Source organism: Lepisosteus platostomus, chromosome 17 (assembly GCF_059453375.1).
Source record: "Lepisosteus platostomus isolate fLepPlt1 chromosome 17, fLepPlt1.hap1, whole genome shotgun sequence".
Taxonomy (NCBI): Eukaryota; Metazoa; Chordata; class Actinopteri; order Semionotiformes; family Lepisosteidae; genus Lepisosteus; species Lepisosteus platostomus.
In genome coordinates, this window is record NC_142627.1 from 8915509 (window position 1) to 8937430 (window position 21922).

Below are 21922 nucleotides of genomic sequence, written 5' to 3' on the forward strand. Positions count from 1 at the left end.
TGTGGATCAAGAACCATCACTGATCAAAAAAAGCATCAAAGTATCACCTACAAGTCATCTTTTCATAGGAACCACAGAAAATCTCAATGACCAACATGAGCGCGTGCGCAGACACACACTCACACACACATATAATAAAAATAGCACTGAGCACTTTAATGATCATTTGGATTATGATAAATTGGATCGTACCGCCTTGTAGCCGTTTACTGATGCTTGCTAACAATGGCAGTGCTGTCTGTGTCCGGTTCAGCAGCAGAGCTAGTGTCTGTGGCCGATGTATAATCGAGGTATTCATGTTCTATCATGTTTCCCCCGTTTCACCTTAAAAGACAGTCAGGAGTCTGTCTCAGAAGTTAAAAGAGGTTTTACTTCACGCTCATGGGAGTGAAACACACAGAGAGGCTAAGTGTATTTTTCTCAAAGTAATTAACCTAGAACAGTCCCAAATATTTTCTTGTTATTATCACGCTTCCCTGTGCTTACAAGATTGGCAGTGTTCCAATATCACACACATTGTCTTACCTCCCTATTTGCTAAAGATAACTTTTTTTAATACAATTGGTCACTTAGGTGCGTAGCACGCATTCCTATACAATGGTTTATACATAGTAGCCCGTGTGTCCACTCAAGGATTAGCACGTGCTGTATGGACATAGCTAAGTACGTAGGCTGCATATTTGACACACAAACTAATTTTATTAAAATAGAAAATATCAAAACCCGTCTTTCTGAAACCAATTAAGTATATTACAGATGAAAAATTGACAATTTTTAATGATTCAATTTTTAATTCCCAATTTGTCACTGCACACAACAAATTTCCAGGGTCATCTGACATACCACATGGTGGCGCTCTGCGTACCACCAGTTGTACCTGTGCCTCAGTTTGAGAACCACTGTTCTAGATCATTCTCATGCAGCTCAGTGACAGCTGTGCAAGATTGTGGCTCAGGGACGTGACGACACCAAAGCTCTTCAAAAAGTTATCAAAATATGACAAAATACAGTGAGAAATAAGGTGTTTGAGCCCTTTTCCTTGTGCAGAATGCACTTCAGAGTCTCGTCTGGTGTGAATACAAGTTCCGCGCCAATCCAATCCGCTTGCACGTCAGTTCCATCTCGCTCACGGTGGAAAACAGGTTAATCGCACAACTGGAGCAGAGAAGAATAGTTGTGCACCTTTTAGTAGTGTGTCCTATTTTAGAAGGCAAATAATATAATTTAAAAATGCCACTCCCATATGTGTCCATCCCACACCAAATACAAAATCCTGGCTATGCCACTGCCACAGTACACTTTACGGACTTTCGAATCCAGATGTCATCAGTGCCAGGAACTCAATGCTTCTTCATTCCTATGAAGAACTGTGTACTATCAGAATTTAGAAATTGTATTTCAAAGGGGAATACAATTAAAGATATAACACAAAATAATGCAATAATTGCTTGTTTAATTTAGCCTGACAACCATGAATTTGTTATGGTATATCGTCATTGTCTTTTCTCTCTGGGAAGGTGTTCCAAGTTACATGTTTCATCTCTACTGCAAGAGCATATGGCATTTTAAATGCATTACTGCCTTTCTGAAGCAGGGAGGGAGCTGTACTTCCTCATCTTTAATTTCAGAAAATATATATTTTTTTCAGTGGCTAAATCTGAAAGGATTTTGGCTTTGTGCTTTTTTGTGGTTTTTGTATGTTGTTCAGTTATTGTTGCTTTAGCACGCAAGTTACATATTCTTTTAGGAGAGCTGGAGAATGCAGAGAGAATTGTCTCACAAACGGAACGTGTGTTGCACAAGTCTTGACAACTAATTGATTTTCTGTGTGGTTTGAGAGGGGAAACAGTTTGAGTATTCAGTGGCAGTTAGGGTTCTGGACTCTTAACTGGAAGGTTGTGGATTAAAAACCCAGATGAGAGACTGCTGTTGTACACTTGAGCAAGGTACTTCACCCAAATTGTTCCAACAAAATGACTAGCTGTACATGTATGTCACTCTGGATAATTTCTCCTCATTTTCTAGATCTCTGTGGGTTATATTTAATCAAACATAGATTTGTGAGTGTTCATGTGTTCTATAAAAGCCTGAATGATGCATCTAATATCTCACATTGCCACTGGTGTTTCCATGCTCTTGACCTTGGAATGACTTCTAATGGGGCATGGGAGTAGGAGGAACAGTGTGAGGTAACGGACTAGAGAGACTTGTCAGCCTGACGGTCAGGGCAGAGGGAGGAGTTAGTGACAGGGTGGCAGCCCCAGTGGGGTCTGAGACAACTTATACCGAATTAAAGCCCAAAGGAAAGCTGAGTTTTAATTTCTGATACCTGATTAAGTGTTCTGTGTTGTTTTTATACTTGTTTTGTTCTGTTTTTTAATGCCGTCAGAAGGAACATGCCAATTATGAAGGTGCACTGTGGTTAAGGGGTTCACCACTGGGCATGGTAAATCTGTAACAGCACAGTTACAATTAACCATGTCTGTACAAACTCACTTTCGTCTAGCCTTCACTTTATCAGAATGCTATTAGTTTGTTGTTATTATTGTTTTTATAAGTTATTAGCTTATTTTCTTGTAACATACTTGTTCCTAGTGCCCAGTGTTCATCCAGTGTTACTGGTGATGTGTTTTCTAGTGTAGTGTGTACTGTTGTGTGTGTCATAATGAAAAGCAGTGTGTAACTCCTGACTGTACTTGTGTTCAGAGTCAAACAGAGTTTAAATTTATAATATACTTAAGGGAAAATGCTTGTTTTCCAACATGCACACATCTTGTATTTTGTATTCTTTTATTACTTTTATTTGGTTTAATTCTGAACCAGTTATTGAGTTAGTGGTAGGCACATTAATGCAGTTGGTTTCACTTGAAAAACTCTTAGTCAGCTTAAATGATTTTGATTATATTTTGTTTGTTTGAGCAGCTCTACATGTAGATTTCATAAAGACATTGTAAATTCATCATCCATAATATAAAAATGTTTTTGTCAATGTGAATTTCAGGAACGTGTGCAGAAGAGTTTTCCTCATCCCATCGACAAGTGGGCCATAGCAGATGCCCAGGCAGCTATTGAAAAGAGAAAACGGAGGAACCCTTTAGCCCTGCCTGTAGATAAAATTCACCCTCTGCTAAAGGTGGGCAAATACTTTCTGACACACACAAGCGGGGACTAACCTTTTAAAGTGCATTTAAAGCCATAAACACAAAGTGCTTCTTTATACATAATGTTGAAGGAATAGGGAACAAACTATCCTGCAATGTTGTTGAAGCCAATACTGTGGCATCTTTTAAGACATAACTAGAGTAAATGTTTCAATGAATTTAGCTGCTGACTACCACATGGGCTAGATGGCCTTTTCTCATTTGTGACTGTTCTTATGTACTTTAATAAGTCCTTACACTGGTACCACGAAGAGTGCAGTACTGGTCTAGCACATAAGAGGGAGCCAGTGTTCTTGCACAGACAATTATCCAGCAGTACCTACAAGACGTTGTGTTGAAGGTTCATGCTACTTACAGTACAGCAAACGTCTTTGCCACTTTTGTGATTTTTGTTTGCTTTTGCTTTGTGAGGCATTCTGTAGTATCTGCTTTGTTCCAGTTTGGCACTTGTTCTTAGAAAAAACAATTATATTTTTCTAAATGAACAGTAGAATGTGCTTTGCTACACTACAGTACAACTAGTCTCTATGGTCTTCTAGAGTTCAACATGAGTGTCATTCAGTTCAGTTCACTTGATTGTTTTATTTTTCTTTTCAATTCCTAGGAGGTTCTGGGATATAAGATTGACCATCAAGTTTCAGTTTACATTGTAGCAGTATTAGAATACATTTCAGCGGACATCCTGAAGCTGGCAGGGAATTACGTCCGAAACATCCGTCACTATGAAGTCTCCCAGCAGGACATCAAGGTGGCAATGTGTGCAGATAAGGTAAGAGGAGCAAGTTTATTCAGGCACCTTTTGCCTTACGGTATGAAAATACACTTGCACAGTTTTAATGCTGAATATACGGTACCTATAAATAGTGCTATAGTTATCTGATACAAGGAAATCAGAATTAGGTCAATGTTGCGGTTTTGAGTGCCCTTAAAAGGGTTTGCGTCACCTTTTTTCAGGGCCATTTATTGAGTATCCTCTGGTCAGTCAAGCTTGTACTGGTGTTATCTTGCAGCTTCACATCCTGTAACGCCCTTCCACATGCTCTGATCTGCATTTGCCTCAGGGAGATGAGCACAGGGTCACATCAAAGTTAATGGGTGCTTAGTAGAAAACTGCTGCTGATCAGCTGAAATGTAGGCTGGTGTCATGCTGAAGTGAGAACCTCTTTAACAAGCCTTGATAAATTCTCTTCTTAGAAAACTCTCACACTTCCAGATTCTCCACTTTCTTTTATCTCACCAAAGCATGGGGTGTTCTGTGTGATTTTAGTAATTCTCAAACAGCATGTCTCCCTACACAGCAGATGATCTTGTTGTCTTTGTTCTCATTGCACATGTGCAGTACATGTGGACCAGTGAAAAGCAAAAAAAGGTTTCTTTCAAATTCATCAGTCGCCTGTTACCGCAAAAGCCATGTGAGCAAAAAGCCGGAACTTTCCGACATCCTAGATCTCCACAGAACATAGTGAAATAAAGTATTATAGGTATACATCAGATATTCACCTATTATACAAGTGGATAGCTGAATATGCAGATTGGCATTTTCTCAAGGGTTAAGTGTCCGAATGAATTAGACACCATATCTGCTCAGCAATGGATATTTGACCTTTGGGTTATGTAATGTTTGAAAATTGCCACACTGAACAGAATTCTTTCTAACTTCTTGAAAGATGCTCTTGGATGTTTTGACATGTTTGTGCCTGTCCATAGCAGAGATGATATGGAATCTTCCCATTCAAATCAAGTTTAATATGTAAATAATATAACAACACTTCCAAGGAAAATATATTTTTAGAATGAACCTGAAATAAAGGTGTTTCCATGGAAGCATTTACTTTTCTGTGTTTTGTCAATAGACTGAACTTCCTTCTGTGGTATATCATTTTATAATGGGAAATTGGCAAAACGTGTTCAGAAAGTGTCCAGTGATTAAGACCTGATGGTCGAAATATCATTTTCCATGTTAAACCTGAAAAGTGAGGCAATGCTCTGTATTTTTCTGGTGAGTTTCTGTGTTTTGTGTTAGATGCTATGTTAGTGGGAGTATTCAAGATATTATTTGAAGTATCTGTTTGGGATTATTCATCTTCTCACAGACTGATGAAGGTCATGATCTTGTCTTATGTTTTGAATCAGTAAGGTTGAGTTTGGTTTTCCAGTCCTCACTAAGTCATATAGATGTTAAACTAGGAGGCAAATATAGTGCTGCAGTATGTGAAGCTGATTCTCCCATTCCTCCAGGTGTTGATGGACATGTTCCACCAGGATGAGGAGGACATCAGTGGGTTCCCACTGATGGACGAGGAACCCTCTGTGTCCGGGGAGCAGTCCTACTATGATCTGGTCAAGACCTTCATGGCTGAGGTGCGCCAGTACCTCAGGGACCTCAACCTCATCATCAAAGTCTTCAGGGAGCCCTTTGTCTCCAACACCAAGCTGTTCTCCCTACATGTAGGTCAGCTTGTTCCTCTATCCCCTTCATTGCTGTTGAAAGGATGGTATGAGACGGAATGAGCTGTTAACATGTGTGCTACACAACTGAAAGGGAATAGGTTATGTTTTTATAATATTAATTTTGGGGGGGGGTTGTATTTTTTTTTATGTTACCTGGAAACAAAACTTTTTTAAATTTTTTTTTTAATTTAAGTTCAAAAGCTGCCAAAAAATCAGTTTGTAAATTGTATGTGCAAAATTAGTTTTATTACAGTGACATCATGACAGTGTCACTTCATCCTTCTGCCTTGAACTCTCTATCAGGATGTGGAGAACATCTTCAGCCGTATTGTGGATATCCATGAGCTCACCTTGAAGCTGCTGGGCCTGATAGAGGATACAGTGGAGATGACGGATGAGGGGAGTCCTCACCCATTAGTAGGGAGCTGCTTTGAAGACCTGGCTGAGGTGAGAGGCAGACACTTAGAGGACACTACTAAGTGTCCGAATGTGAGTCTATAGAGTAACAGGGTAAGACTCTGTACTACTGACCATGGTTGTGGGTTCAAATTCCAGTAAGACCTGAGCTTTGTTATCCAGCATCCATATCACCCTGCAGCTCATAACTAGCAACCCACTGTAGCTCAGCAGGTGTGAGCCTGATCAGTACCTGAATAGGAGACCTCCTGGGAAAAAACTAAGGTTGCTGCTGGAAGTAGTGTTAGTGGGGCCAGCAGGGGGCGCGCATTCTGCGGTCTATGTGGGTCCTAATGCACCGGTATGGTGACGGGGACACTATACCGTAAAAAGGTGCCGTCCTTTGGATGAGACGTAAAACCGGGGTCCTGACTCTCTGGTTATTTAAAATCCCAGGGTGCTTCTCGAAAAGAGTAGGGTGCTACTCCAATGTCCTGGCCAAATTTTCAATTGGCCTTTACCAATCGTGGCCTCCTAATAGTCCCCATCTATGAATTGGCTTCGTTACTGTGTTCTCCTCCCGAATGTTAGCTGATGTGTGGTGAGCGTACTGGTGCACTATGGCTGCCGTGGCCTCCCTGGCTAGTGCTCTTCAAGGCTGGATACTTTCCTGTTCTTCACAGTTTCACAGTTGTGCCATATTCTCTACCTTTCTTTATAAAAGTCTTTAATGTGTTTGGGGGGATATGTAATACTTTTGAAATTTTCTATACCCTTCCCCTGATTGGTGCTATCAATAACCCTACCCCAGATTTACTTTGAAAATTCTTTTGTCTGCATGATGTAGTTTTGTAGGGACCTGTACTAATTAACCGTGGGACCTCCCAGAGGCAGGTGTATTCATCCTGAACGCATGTGAAACACTCTAATTGCACACAGGTGGACTCCATTCAACAAATTCTGTGACTTCTAAAGACATTCGGTAGCACCAGAGACAATTTAGGTGTGTCATATTAAAAGGGGGTGAATACATTTGCAATCACTTATTTTCTGTTTTGTATTGATAGTTAATTTAGGAGGATATGAAGAATTTTGTTTTCAGTTTGACATTATAGAGTGTTTAATGTTGCTCAATGGCAAAAAATCCCAAATAAATACTTTGATATTCTATATCATAAGACAAAATGAGGGGAAAAAACTCCAAAGGGGGCGAATACTTTTGATACTGTATACTTATTGTGTAACTAGCAAGGTATCAACTCAGGATCTCATCCATCTGTTTTTAAAGGAAACTTTTAGTTAAACACAATCCTCTGTGTAAAAATGTTCTTCCAGTTCTCTGTCTGGTCCTTAGTTTTCACTCAAGAATCCAACTATTCAATGATTTCAAACACTTGAATGAAGCCCCATCATAGTATTCAGGATTGAACATGGAATTATATAACCTTTTAAGATGGGGGAATATGCCCAGTTGTTCTTCTCTAGACTTTCGAAATATGTGCTGTTTCAGGAGCTGGCTTTCGACCCATATGAATCCTATGCACAGGACATCCTCCGTCTCGGTTTCCATGAACACTTCCTCAGTCAGCTGTCAAAGCCAGGAGCCGCTTTCTATCTGCAGGTAGGCCCAGGTGCATTGTGCCCTGATCTGCTGAGAAATTAGACCAGCTGACGTGTTTTTTTTAGAAGGGTTTAATTAAATGTATGTATTGCTTATGCAAGATGATGCAAATAAGGATGTAAGAGGCAATCATTTGTGACAAGTAGTGGTTGGTTAAATCTGTTTTTCTGCTCTTCTGATAATATATTTAAGCAATTTTGCATATAATTGTTAGATTATTCTTCTTTAACACAACAATAATAAATGGAAAATAATAAACTATAAAATAATAAAATTTGGGTTATTTAGTGCTCAGTTGTATTGCCTTGCTATGTAATCCATGTGTAGGCAGCTGTACTCTCCCTGTCACAATTTCACGGTATCAAAATACTGAGTTATTAGTTGGGAGAAGCTATGAAAACCCTCTGTGATATTTGCACCGTGCTGTATTCGTGTTCATAGCAACAGCAGTGTTCTGCAGATCTCAAGAAAGACTGATTACAGATTACATTTTCTTTAATCAAAACGTAGTTTCTAACTCATACATTGTTGAATGTAAAATGGCTGAAACACCTTAATATAACATCAATATTAGTAAAAACACCTATGTGTTTCAGCTGAGGGTGTCAAGCTTAGCCCAGAATATCATGGGTATTTTTTTTAAATAAGTTATTACTGTTTCAGTGTTACACAGGTTTCCAATGCTTAAGTCATTAATACTAAATGTGCCCCAGTTCAATCACATGAAACAGAGCCAGTTATCTTGGGGAAACATTCTCCTCAATTGAGAAAAGTTATTTCAAATGAATATTAGCTCACAGAGGACAAAAGCAAGAAGACCCAGACAATTTCAGCAGCACTGAAAGTCTCTTGTATAACATCATAAAACAACAAAAAGTTTAAATATAAAAGTTGCTTACCTTGCTGCACAGTCTTTGCACCTGTGTCCTACATCATCAGGTTATTTTCTGTCTCAGTCTATAGGTGAAGGTTTTAAGGAAGCAGTCCAGTATGTCCTTCCGAGACTGCTCTTGACACCTGTCTACCACTGTCTGCACTACTTTGAGATTTTAAAGGTAAGTCCAAAGACCACCAGGTGACTTGAGAGACTTATATATTGGAAGAGTGTTGAGTGCTGAGTTGCCAAGTGTTTTTTTTCCTGTAATCCAGTGAAAATAGAATGCTTTTGTGTCAGTCACGGTTCCGCGCGGGGTCGTGCCCCCCGCCGCCCGTTCCGGCCCCCACACCTGGGGCGCGAACCCGTGTCTCCGGCGTAACGCAACAGGGCACCAACCGCGTGAGCTAAAGGAGACCTCCCCCAGCCCAGGCAGCTGGGGACCCTGCTACGCGCAGTGGGGTGCTGACATGGATATATAGTTATATTTGGATATATAGAGGTCTTACATCTGTTAAAATCAGCAATGTAAAGAAACATGTTCAAGCATAACTTGCTTTAATGGTTATTAAAAACCAAGAAAGCTTGAAAGGTGCAAAACTAGATGGAGGCAATGATATTGAAATTATATATGCAATTCAATTTCAATTTTGTTCAATTTAAAAGAACTATTTGTAGTTACATTTATAAAACTTTTAAATTTGTGCATGAGCCGAGCACTTTAGAAATGATTTTGTAAGTGCATGGTATTGCTGGTATTGCTGTATTTCTATGGACTATCCACGTTGTATGTAAAGGAGGCTCATTTTGTTCTGAGTATGTTAGTGTTTGGCTTCTAACTGAAAGTGTAATGTGCAGGACCGATCCACTGGTAAAAGGTTTAAGATGCTTTTAGCTACAGTACATGTGTGCAGAGCACCAGTCCTAATGCAGCTATATTTGTGTCCTAGCTCTTCAGTTTACTACTGCTAAATAAAGGATTCAGTCCCTCTTCCTTTTCTCTCCTTGTAAATATTGTCTGTCTGATGATAATTAAGGTGCGCAGGTGGGCTCTCGTGTGGAAAGCCAGGTGAAATCTGCTCTTTCTCGGCACCACTCCCCTGTTGTTCCCTTGTGCCCTCCTGAAGTACGTCAAGCCAGGCTGCAGTTCTCCTAGCTAATTAACCTCCAGGGAGAGCAGGAGGTTTCTGTCACATCATTGCAGAGGCCCCCAAGCCTGCTGACTCGGTGCTTCGTTCTGCTTCCCCTTGTTTCCACAAAAGTCGCACTGAAAAAATAACAAAGTCAAACCTGTGCAGCAGCAGGCTCGTCAACGAGCCTCTTGTTATCTCCTCACTCGTGCGCTACACTGCATATGGGCCTTTTAAATCTAAAGGAATGCAGATTTAAGCCTTTAAGCTGTTTGCTTTCAATTCTTGAGCATTACCTAAACCCCAGAAGCATAATCAAAATGCACATTAATATTATTGTTGTTGTTCTTATCTGCCCTCTTGCTCACTGATTTCAGTTTCTTAATTTGCATGTTTAATTACAGCATTTGCAAGAAGTATTAGAATAGTGAAGGGGGTTTTTGAAGGCTTTCATCATAAAACTAAACTTAATAAGGAGCAAGAAATATTGTATTATTTGGGTTATCAGTTATCATGACAGTTTTGAATTTTAAAGTTGCAACTTTCAGTTTTATATATTATTATCTTTATCATACTTTAAATCTATGAATTTCCTATTGAACAGATTTTGTGCCGTCATCTTGTACTTTGGGTGTGTTCTCCCAGCACCTGTCTTAATTGCCTGGGGAACAATTTATTTAATTATAACCAGAGTGTTTGTCTGTGTGTGTGTACATATACGTATCTGTGTACCCCTCCTTATCAGGGCATCTGGAGTTGTATAGTGCTGTAGAGTGATTGTCACCCTTATGGGTTTCATTTGCGTAGTAAGTACCACAGACAGGTTACCGTGGTTACCACTACCAGTCTTCTGATGTTCGCAGTGGCCTGTAGCTCTCAGTACCACAACCTCAGAGGAGCAGTCAGGCCAGCTATCTTCTGCATTGTTACCCACACTAAAAAAATTGTGACCTAAAGAACAAAAAAGCAGTTGGTTTACTGGAACTTAGCAGCATCAGGGATGACTCACTTTCTACTTCCAAGGTAAACACTTTCTGTCTGTCAGTATGGCGTACATACTGTTAGTTTTTTTTTAAAGATAGCAAGAATGGGATTTAGGATTTTTTTCTAAATGCATCAATATTACAATGGCTCTTCTGAAGTACAAAAAATGTTTTTCTGTAATTTAGATTCAACTGAGGTAACTGACAGTAAAAAAGAGCCTGATAAATGTATTGTTTGGTAGAGAAGTCAATCATGGTTAAGTAAAATAACAAATTTAAACTGATGCATTTGTTGACTCTACAGCTATAAAAGATGCTATTTATCAGAGACTAAAGAAACGCAAGCCTATGTATGATTGTTCTGATTTAATTTTAAATATTTAATCTTGGTAACTTGAACCTCAGCTCTCATCCAGATGCTTATTTGATATTTATCACAAATGAGTTTATTGGTGTCAATGCCTTTACAAGTAACGAGTATGTAACCATGTGACCATAATTGCTTGATTTTGGATATTTGATGTGTATTGGTTAGGAATACAAGCATCTTTTGTATGTCTTAAAAAAGCCTGAAATCTCTCTTGCAGTTTATACTGGTCCTTACTGGTAAAGGAGAAACCTTTTTTTGTATTATTCAAACTCATAATTCCAGGAAATTATTGCAGAGCACACTGGCATTCCCCTTATATGTGCCTGGCTGATAGCAGATCCTGAACACAACCACATGACGTACAGTACTTTCTAGTTTTTTTACATAATTTATTTTTCTTATTGGTCTAACAGACGTTGCATACTGATTTTACAATTCTAATAAAAAAGAAAGTCAGTATTACAGTTTCACAGATGTGTTGTTTAAAGTGATAAAAAGTTATTTTTCACAGGTATTTCTCACGTGTTTAGAGTGACTGTGAGAAATATTTGTATCTCATGTTCAACATAAGTGAATCCAAGTTACATTTTCTTTGTGTTTATCAATAATATTAAAAAATGTTTTAGTTTTTGTAATTTCCCACTTTACCCAGTTTCTCGTTGTCTTGTAATTCTTTTTTAAAGAAAAGTACTTCATGGTATGAACACTCGGAATACCACCAATGTTTCTAACAATAATAGAATTCCAGAGTCTAAACTAGGGACAAAGGTGGAAATGTGGGATATAGTGTAATTTTTTGACAGAATAAGTTCCCTGTACTTCACAATGGACTTCACAATCTTAGAATGTGGTAAAGTACTATTAATTCCAGTTGCTTTGATAGTTGACCCAATTTCTTCCCCTGTTCTCTGAGTAACAATTCCATAAGTCAGTCAGTTGGCTTTCAGGGGGAGTGATTACCAGCCAGAAATGGAGAGTGTGTTTTCCTGTGTGCTGTTAAGGCCTTCTTCATGAAGGGGATTAATGTGAGCTTGTCGTCCCCCTCGTGGGACTCTCCTGATTGCCCAGATCTCCTTTTCCCTTGCTCTTTGTCCCCACAGCAACTAGAGGAGAAGAGCGAGGATGAAGAGGACAAGGAGTGCCTGAAGCAGGCAATCACCGCCTTGCTCAACCTGCAGAGCAGCATGGAGAGGATCTGCTCCAAAAGTCTGGCCAAGAGGAGGCTGAGGTAGGAGCCGCTGCCTTAGTGTTAACCCTCCCCCACACCACCACCTCCTCCTCCCGCCGGGCCCGAGCGGCCATTCGTCCAGCCCAGTCCGGTGTTTCCCCCTCTCCTACAGGAGCGGGAGGAAGGGAGGCCTGGAGGTTGGGAAGCTGGGGCGGGGGTGGGTTTGGACTGTTCATTGGCAGGTCGGCTTGGTTGTCAGAAGGAAGTGGCGTCAGGATGCAAGCCAGCAGGCTCACGGTTATTGTTCTCCAGACTTGAAACCAAGTGAAAACGGAACGCCCGCAAGCGGCAGTCCAGCAAACCCTCTTCGGAAACCGGGTTTTCTTGTCCCCTTCTCTTCTTCTTTTTTTAATCGTTTCAGTCTTTCTTCTTCTTATTTTGTTTTGCTTTGGCTGGTAAGGAGGCAGAGAGCGTCAGATATGAGGATGTAGGGTATAGAAGTTTTGTTTTGCTGCTTTTTTAAACTATTTTATTTTTTTATGGGGAAAGAATGGATTGTCCTACGGTATGTGTTTGTTTCTGTGTGGGGTGAGGGTAGAGGTTGAGTAGCAGAAGAAAGTGGAATGGAACTGCTCCTCTGTGGAAGAGGGCACGCTATGGCAGTGCGATTGTTTTTCCCCCAGAAACGTTTCAGTGGGGTACTCTTAAGAGTGTAACAAGTATGAAAAGCTTACTTTTATTTTTATTCTCAATTAAGCAATAGAATAAACTGTTGAATAAAGGTTATTTGTTGCAACTTATATTTTTCTATTTTGCTGCTAATCATTATTATTCTTTCAGAGTTCTGCTTATATATATATATGCTATATACTTTATATATGATCAGCTTATTATTTTTCTTATGCATTGTTTTTTTTTAAATATACAGGCAATGGGTGTGCTTATTGCTTACACATACAGTAGTGTATGGGCATATGAGTCTTTTGCATTTGCTTGCTTGTTTCTAAATGTTTAAGGTTTCAGGATGGTTTCCAGAATTGAGTGCGCACAAAGCTGATATTTTTTTGTCAGACTTATATCTGTATTTAAAGTATTTGGGTGAATGAGGATGAATGAATTGGCAGCCTCTTTATCCATTACAGTGGTTGAAAACCCTGCTTTGGTCATCACTCTGTTGAAGCAATAGGTACTGCTGCCTGTGTTGGTCATTTCTATCCTGATTAGTCCCCTTTATTATTTAAGATAGTTTCTTTTAAGGCTTATTTCTGTGTTTCCATGTATCTAAGTACCACAGCAAAACGAGCTCTCAGAGCTGATTGGGAGAAAGGAGATAACCGTGACACAATACTGTGGAGCGTTTTATCATCCTGAACATGACCTCCAGGGTTTCTGGATGCGTATGTGTTAGGTGATCAGGTGCAGTGTTAATAAATATTGTTACATTTAAGGTAACCCTCAGTGAACAATAGAATAAGGAAGAAAATAAATAAAATAACGCAGAGGGTTGTAGGCCTTTCCCAAAAGATTTTTTTGTTTGTATTGCTACATTTGATCTTTTTTAATTATTATACAAGGATCTTGCATTTGCCATAAGCTTGGTCCCCAATTTCTGGTTCCTACATGGAAAACAAGACCCAGATTTCTAAATTCAAGGTCTGATGTGTCTCCCTCGTCTCTCTCTGACTGGGCTTTCCCCAGCGAGTCGGCCTGCCGCTTCTACAGCCAGCAGATGAAGGGGAAGCACCTAGCCATCAAGAAGATGAACGAGATCCAGAAGAACATCGACGGGTGGGAGGGCAAAGACATCGGGCAGTGCTGCAACGAGTTCATCATGGAGGGCACGCTGACGCGGGTGGGCGCCAAGCACGAGCGCCACATCTTCCTCTTCGACGGCTTGATGATCTGCTGCAAGTCCAACCACGGGCAGCCTCGCCTGCCGGGGGCCAGCCCTGCCGAGTACCGCTTGAAAGAGAAGTTTTTCATGCGCAAGGTACAAATCAATGACAAGGACGACAAGGAAGGCGAGTACCGGCACGCCTTCGAGATCATCCTGAAGGATGGCAACAGCGTGGTGTTCGCCGCCAAGTCGGCGGAGGAGAAGAACAGCTGGATGGCAGCCCTGATCTCGCTGCAGTATCGATCCACGCTGGAGCGCATGCTGGACGCTACCATGTCACAGGAGGAGAAGGAGGAGCAGTTGCGGCTGCCTAGCTCTGAGGTGTATCGTTTTGCCGAGCCAGACTCTGAGGAGAATGTGGTCTTTGAGGAGAACGTGCAGTCCAAGTCGGGCATCCCCATCATCAAGGCCGGCACGGTTGTCAAGCTCATCGAGAGGCTAACTTACCACATGTATGCAGGTGAGCTGTCCGTGTGCAGACAGGAGACGGGTAGGCGTGTGTTCACGTATCTGTGAGTTTGGTGTGTGAAAGGCTTGTTTTACCCTACTGATGATGTTTAGTAGCAGTAGTGATCCTGCTCAGTTTGAGATTAACTACAGGTTCAGACATTGGTGTCTGTGCTTGACTGAGGAGTCAATGGTGCCATCTGTGGATTTAGGACTGAATGCCTCCAAGTCAGAATCCTCCCTCAAAGCAAGGATCCATTCCCTGTGCTTTCTTCTCTTCTAAGGCTTATCTGCAGGCTGTATCCATATCTGTAGCTATAAGTGTCCTGGTTGCAAAGCCTGTAGCAGTGTTTGCAAATTCCCATCCACACCGCATCTCCCCCTATCACAAAGAAGACAAATAAAGTACATCATTGTCTGAGAGATTTGAATAACCTTGGTTTCTGAAAATGAGATACTGAACACTTCAGTGTTGTGTACCTGCTGGGTATCTAAAGCATATGTTTTTTTTTCCTCTCTGTACTCCAAGTATGTTTTTCAGGCCAAAATTATTTAAACAAAGTCACCCTAGGTCATATAATGGAATTCCTGTGAGACAGTTGTTAAAGGAGAACAATAACATTTCCTTCATTGATAAGAAACACAAAGGGAAGGCAAAAAATGTTTTTTTACTCCGTTATTTCAGTAAATAGCTAAAATAGACACAAACAAATGCTTTTCAATTTAGTGTTTTATTATTTACAAATGAATGACTGTCATAGGAAGTAGGAGTAAGACATAAATCACAGGTTGGCACCATGATTATTTTCTAGTGTAGATATGTTTAATTGTGTATTTAAACTCTGACAATTAAATATCTAACTAAATGCTCAGAAATTAAAACTTCTTGTTGTTCAACACCATGTACACATTCATGATTTTTTTTTCAGGTTATGAAATGTTGCTTCAGAGCATGTCAGTAAGCTGTGTTTATAATATAATGTTGTGAAGTTCAGGATAATCTTTCTAGGTGATCTGAATGTGCGTAAATCTTTATTAGACATTATTACCTGAAAGATGAATGCACTACATATTCTGGAAAGAAAGTAAGTTTTAGAAGCTGTGGTGTAGAGATGCTGACTAACCACATTGAATGGAAAAAAATTCAGTGCATGTTTGTTGTCATTTTAGGTTGACTCAGATTATATAAATTGTGAATTAGCAGTATGACTGGTAATAAAAGCATTCACAACACATTGAGTTAGTCAGATGTACCAGCTGGGTCCTATCGTGTCGTGTACACAGACAAAACATTTCACTTTATGAACATGCTGGGTGCTGTAAGAGGCCTGTGTTTTTAATGCGATTTGAAAATGTACATTTCCTCCTGCTTTCCCAGGGCTTTCGTCAGTGGGGTACTATTTAAAGCTTTTTGCACGCTCTATAAATATTTGGAAAGCTATTGGACGTCAGTGCTCCGAATCTGATGACCCGTCTTGTTTTAGAGTCATTTCGGGTCTGATAACATTATGACTGTGCTGATAAGGCAGAAACACTTTCTGGAACCTTCTGCTGTGACACATAAAAGGTGGTGCACTGTCTGGCTGTTACTAGCCGTGTGTTAATTAGTGTTATACTTTTGTACTTAACCCCATTAGCTCCCTAAATTAAAGCAGCTCTGTATCCTGTATAATACTTGTTAATAAAATCCAAATGTGTGTAATGCTGTCCTCAAAAGAGCTGTGCAGTCATAGCTGAGTGAGTCTTGGTCAGTATTTTTTACTGAAACATTTACAGTATAAAATTGATTCAGGAATATTTGTTTTACTGCATTCTTCTCTGTTTTTTAGATAAGCTTAAAAATATAAGTTGTGTGTTTTAAACAAGCATATATTTTTGTAAGACACCTGTTCAATCAGCACAAGTACCTTCATCTCTTCACATTTCACTAGACAAATAATAAGCTTTCCCTGAACACCTCAAAATGTAGTTTGAGGGGTTTTTACCTTTTACTCTTTGATCTGCTTAAGCTGAAGATATGTTTGAGTCTTCTCAGTGGCTTTTAACTAAAATCTAAGATGTTGTATCAGTTTGATTTTTTCAGTGGCCTATCTCAATGTTCTGTTTTTAAAGTCCCGCTTTCAGTTTCTTCAGTCTTCTCAAAGATAGTTAAACACATTATTTATTTTTTTTTAATTCACAGTACGTTACTGGCTCCTAACAGGTCAAGGGAAGCAGCCCTTTTCAGGAAAATGAATTGTGAGGTTATTTTAATTTGAAGGGGAAAAAGGTGCTTCCTGTCCTAAACAGATCAACCTTGGGCGCCCTACTTGGAGCAGGAGGAAAATATTTTTTCCCCAAGTGAGCTCTGAATCTTTCTTTTCCTGGGTTACTTTTCTGTGAGTCCTGGGTGAAGGCAAACAGGCTATAAAGACAGTTATCCTTTACTCAATTTTCTCTGCATTTGTGAGAAAGCAATCCACTAACATGAGGTGTTGAGAATTTTTTCTCTTTTAACTCCCAAAACAGCGTGGTGGCTGCTGCTTAATTGTGCAGATTAGAAGGCAGTTCTATTTTTAAGATCTCTGATGTGTCTGAGCCAGGTTTGTGCGTCAGCATAGCGTCTGTTTCCTTTCTGAAATAATTCCAGGCTGATTGTTTGGAAATCCGCGCCGAACCTGCTATTGTTCCTCGGCAGCCCCACTGAAAGGGCTGCTGGAGATTTATCATGTGAACTAAACCCCCTGGTTCACCAATGTCCTGGATCCTTAAGCAGCTTGGTGGGTTTATTGTACCATACACCATGATCCCCTAGTGTACCTGAAACAAGCACACAGTAAGAAGGCAAAGTTTATAAAAATAAATCCTTCCAGGTTAGTCAGCACCTTATTATTTTTTTGGAAATTACTTTTTTCCCTCACTTGAATGCAGTAGAAGGGTTAAATTTGTTCTGGAATAAAAAAAGAAACATTTTCCATCTGGGGCATTTCTACCCATTCAGCTCTTTGTTTACACATATGATTTATGACCCTCACCTCTTGCGCTGGTTAGTTTGAACTTCTGTGCTTATTAGTACATAGAAGTCGGGTAATAATCTTGAATACTAGGAAGAAGCCTGTCTGCTTAGTTGCCTAGGGAGAGAGGGTTTGTCTGTTATGTAATGATATGTAAAAATACATCTAAAGGGATTTCTTTTTTTACTGTTTCAGATCCAAACTTTGTTCGAACATTTTTGACAACATATCGATCATTTTGCAAACCTCAGGAGCTCCTTACTCTTCTAATAGAACGGTAAGTGAGTCATATTGTTGGAGGAGAAAAAGAACAAGGCGCTAATAATAAAAAGAATAAGAACCAAGAAAAAGAACTAGACTGTATTCTCCAGGTTGGCTGGGCATGTTCCACAGCACCGAATGAGCAGGTTATTCAGTAACATCGACAATGCTGTTTTACCCAGAAGGCACCATTACCCATGGTGCACTTCCTTGTCTTGATATTTCTCAGTCCCAGCACTTCTGGTTCACTTGGACCGCCAGGAATGGGTTCATCTAAGCGTGAATTTAGATCCTAGGATATCACTAATGGGAATGCAGTGTGAAGCAGTCAAAGCTTTTATAATCCATGATGATGAGGGTTTTTTGCACCTGGGAAACACTGCATTTGTACACTTACTGGCTGAAACATTAGGATTGAGCCCCCACCCCTCTGGCCTTACTACCACTGAATAACCTGAGCGGCCTTCTTGATCAGCAGGAACAGCATGAACAGGATGTGGGTTGATGTTTTTCCACAAGCTTTGAAATATCTGCAGCCCACTCCCATCATGTATTTTGAGCAAGATTGCCTTCAGCTGAGGTTTTAATGTGCGGTATTAGTATGTAGGATTGTACAGGTACTTAATAGGGTTGAAAACTGGTGATTGTTCAGATTAGGAGAGGATTGTTCAGATCAGGGCTGACTGCCCGCCACTCTGAGAGTCTGTTCATTCAGTTGCGAGTATAGGCGATCAGCAGAAGTAGGTGACTGGTTTTTCCCTTCTTTGCCTGACAGGTTCGAAATTCCGGAGACCAGACCCATGGAGACTGACCAGTTCACCATGGAAAACGGAGACCAGCCCCTTAGTGCCGAGCACAAACGTTTTAGGAAAGAGTATGTCCAGCCAGTACAGCTCAGGTGAGCATTACTGCAGTACAGCATCACTGACCCCTCTCCCTCCACATCCCTTTTCTAGACAGGAAAAATGTCAGAATTTAACCCTGTACAATTTCACAAGCCCATGAAAGGCATACATGGCAGCACATTGTCTGGGTTTGAATTTTACTTGAAGTCAAACACCTCTTTTCAGTGTGTTAGTGTTGACTATCCAGTGAAAGGGTAGCAGGCAGGTTGGTTTTTCAAGTTCAGACGACAGACGTCAAACATGTATTATATGTTGTACTGTGACGTACCAATTTTAAGGTGGATTAATAAAAAAATATATTAAAATGGAGAAATTGCACATTACTAAGTAGTAAATTAGTGATAACTAGAGATTAGCTTTGCCTTGCAACTGAATTATACTGCATTGTACCTGACATTTTCTTTTGGATCTCGTCTCTTCCTGTAGAGTTTTAAATGTCTGCCGCCACTGGGTGGAGCACCACTTCTATGATTTTGAAAGAGATGCAGAACTCTTGCAGCGGTTGGAAGAATTTATTGGAACAGTCAGAGGTATGAATGACAAGTAGACAGGCAGTGCTCTGTGTTGTGGTTTCTTTGGATGTCACTGTAGCAGTGCAAGTGAGGCATATTGAAAAAGGTCATTACATAAACCCATACCCATGTGGGTTTTTGCAAACAAAAATTATACAAAGACAACTGTAGTACCAGTAGAAGCACAGTTCCTCATTTTATTTTAAAAAAGAACTTAAAATCCTGTTGACTATGATGTATTCTGCAATAAGTACAAATGCACGGAGTCAATTAAATATTGCACTTAAAGATCTAATTCTTAACAATCAAGAAAGTTCTGATGCTAACTATAGTGCCTTTTTATTTTAAGCATGGACAATGTTGACAGTGAAATGGACAAAAGCTGTGATATTCTCAATGCATACATTAGGTTTGCCAATCCAATACAGCTGCGGCTTGAGAGCCCTGGAATGACAGGTTTGCTGAGGTGCGGCGTGGTGTGACTGGCTCTCTTTTCGTTGTCAGGCAAGGCCATGAGAAAGTGGGTGGAGTCAATCACCAAAATTATTCAGAGGAAAAAACAGGTCCAAGCGAACGGGCCAAGTCACAACATTACCTTCGAGAACCCCCCTCCCCCTATTGAGTGGCACATAAGCAAACCGGGTCAGATCGACCAGTTTGACCTGATGACCCTTCACCCCATTGAGATCGCGCGGCAACTCACTCTGCTGGAGTCAGACTTCTACAGGTATTTACTCTTCCCTCGCACCCTCATCATATTCGGGTGAACCTTCTTGATTACATCTGTTCAGCCCATTCTTGTTTTCATTCACTCAAACTGCATGTTGCTCGAGAGAATCACTTGTTTCCCCTTTGTTGGTACATCAAAGGCCTCTCCATCAGAATAGTGGCAACACAAGCATATCACAAGAATAACCAGACTTAATAAACCTATTACTTGTTACTTAACTGTAAGAAGCTTTGTTAGTGCAGTAATGATCTTATATAATTATGTGCATATTTATATGTTCAGTTTTCCCCACAGTTATATTTTCAGACACTGCACTTTTTTTTAAGTTTGATAAGGTTAAGTCTCACTTTGCGGGCCAGCTGAGTACATTTACAACGCCAAAGATTTATTGTGCCATACACATTATATGTATGACGTATCCAAATACTACATTTTGCCATGTAAATTATACTGCACTTGAAATTTAATTCTTCTTATTCAAAGGTATGAAACGATAGGAAGGGATTTTATACACGGTTTCATTCAGTATCCTGAGATTTTCCCAGGAAATCTTACTCGAATCTTGACCTTGGCCTCACAATTGCTGGCTCTTGTTAGTATTTTTGTTTGTTGTTCAGCTGCCTATTGTTTGTACTTTAAACAAAAAAGAAAAAGCAATTCTCTACAATATAATAGAAAAAAAAAACTCACACTCACAAGCTAAGGTGGGATATGAGGACACAATTAACTAGTTTAATAAACTGCTCAGCTTGTGGGAAAAAACAGTGTGCGCTGTGCCCAGGGATGTTTCAGCATACCGTAGCTTTCCTAACTGATTTTTCCCACGGGCCAGTCACGAATGGCAGTGCAACAAAGCAGTCAGAATTTGGGATGTTCTTATTGGTAGGTATCATGAAATTCAAAATCACATTGCGAGAATATGAGGCCAAACTTAAAAGGATTTATCTAAGTCTAACCAGAAGTTTTTTTGTCCCTGCTTTCTGCTACTAGAAAAACAGCAACAAAGTGTTATATACCACCGGTCCAAAGAGCCAGTGGGATAAACTTTTTATCTGAATAAATACTGTAGATATTTAGTTCTGTTTCGTAACACAAATCACTTGTACAAACTTGGCAAATTTTGCCATTACTTGCTTATCTCCACTGTAATTCCAAAGGATATGTAAGAACTACCGATTTCCATTTTGTAACTGGATTATTCCAACTACAAAAATGCACTTATTGGAAAAAATTATTCTCGCACCAGGGCTGTTCAGCCGTCAGAACTGGTGGGCAGTGTGTGGACAAAGGAAGACAAAGAACTGAATTCTCCCAACCTCCTTCGCATGATCAGGCACACCACCAACCTCACCCTGTGGTTTGAGAAGTAAGTTTTGAATGCTTTATTAGAAGCAGTACAGCACTAGACAGCAAAATCAAATTGGAACTCAAGTTTTAGGAACTGTTGGTAAACTCTGTTGCAGGGATATTCTAGGGTACGTAGCGCTCTACTTTTATAAGACATCTGTGTGGACAAAGTTAGTTCTTACCAAGTTTGTTGACACTGAAGGCCCCTCCAGATCGGTGAATTTGTACATCTTCCATAAATGATGACATAGCATCCTATCAGCAGTTCCTCTCGGAGCCTGGATCTTCCCCTGGTAATTTCCTCTGTATGCTGAGGACATGGACTTCCAGTAGGGGGCAGCTTTGTCACAGCATTACAGAGCTCTGTAGATTCAACTGCACTCTGCTTCCTTTCTGTCTGACTGACAAGTGTCTGCGCAGTCCAGCATAGCTGGGACAATGGTTCCTCCTACTGCCATCTGAAGCTGTGAAAGAAAAAAATACAAACTGTTAGCATTATTTCACTGGTAGCTAGTATCCAGCGGTAAAAATGATAAATGCAAACCTAACATTTAAACCTATTAAAACCTACTTAAACCTTACATTTAAACTGTGGTATTTTACCACAGTGAAACTTAGTTACATGCTTGCCTTTCACCTTAAAAGAACTAAGGAAGTCATGAATAATAAAGAAAAA

At 40.1% G+C, this 21922-nt stretch overlaps 1 protein-coding gene across 4 annotated transcripts in view; it reads left to right on the forward strand.

Annotated features, from left to right (window-relative positions):
• sos1 (son of sevenless homolog 1 (Drosophila)) overlaps positions 1-21922 on the forward strand; it is a 57112-nt gene that overhangs the window by 20848 nt on the left and 14342 nt on the right. For all 4 annotated transcript variants that reach the window (XM_088610420.1, XM_088610421.1, XM_088610422.1 and 1 more), the window contains 13 exons: positions 3002-3133; positions 3766-3930; positions 5400-5609; positions 5916-6059; positions 7519-7629; positions 8586-8684; positions 12087-12214; positions 13853-14511; positions 17687-17768; positions 18528-18650; positions 19084-19187; positions 19674-19896; positions 21146-21265. In XM_088610420.1, coding sequence (XP_088466546.1) covers positions 3002-3133; positions 3766-3930; positions 5400-5609; positions 5916-6059; positions 7519-7629; positions 8586-8684; positions 12087-12214; positions 13853-14511; positions 17687-17768; positions 18528-18650; positions 19084-19187; positions 19674-19896; positions 21146-21265 — 2300 coding nt within the window. The remainder of the gene's footprint in view (positions 1-3001; positions 3134-3765; positions 3931-5399; positions 5610-5915; positions 6060-7518; positions 7630-8585; positions 8685-12086; positions 12215-13852; positions 14512-17686; positions 17769-18527; positions 18651-19083; positions 19188-19673; positions 19897-21145; positions 21266-21922) is intronic.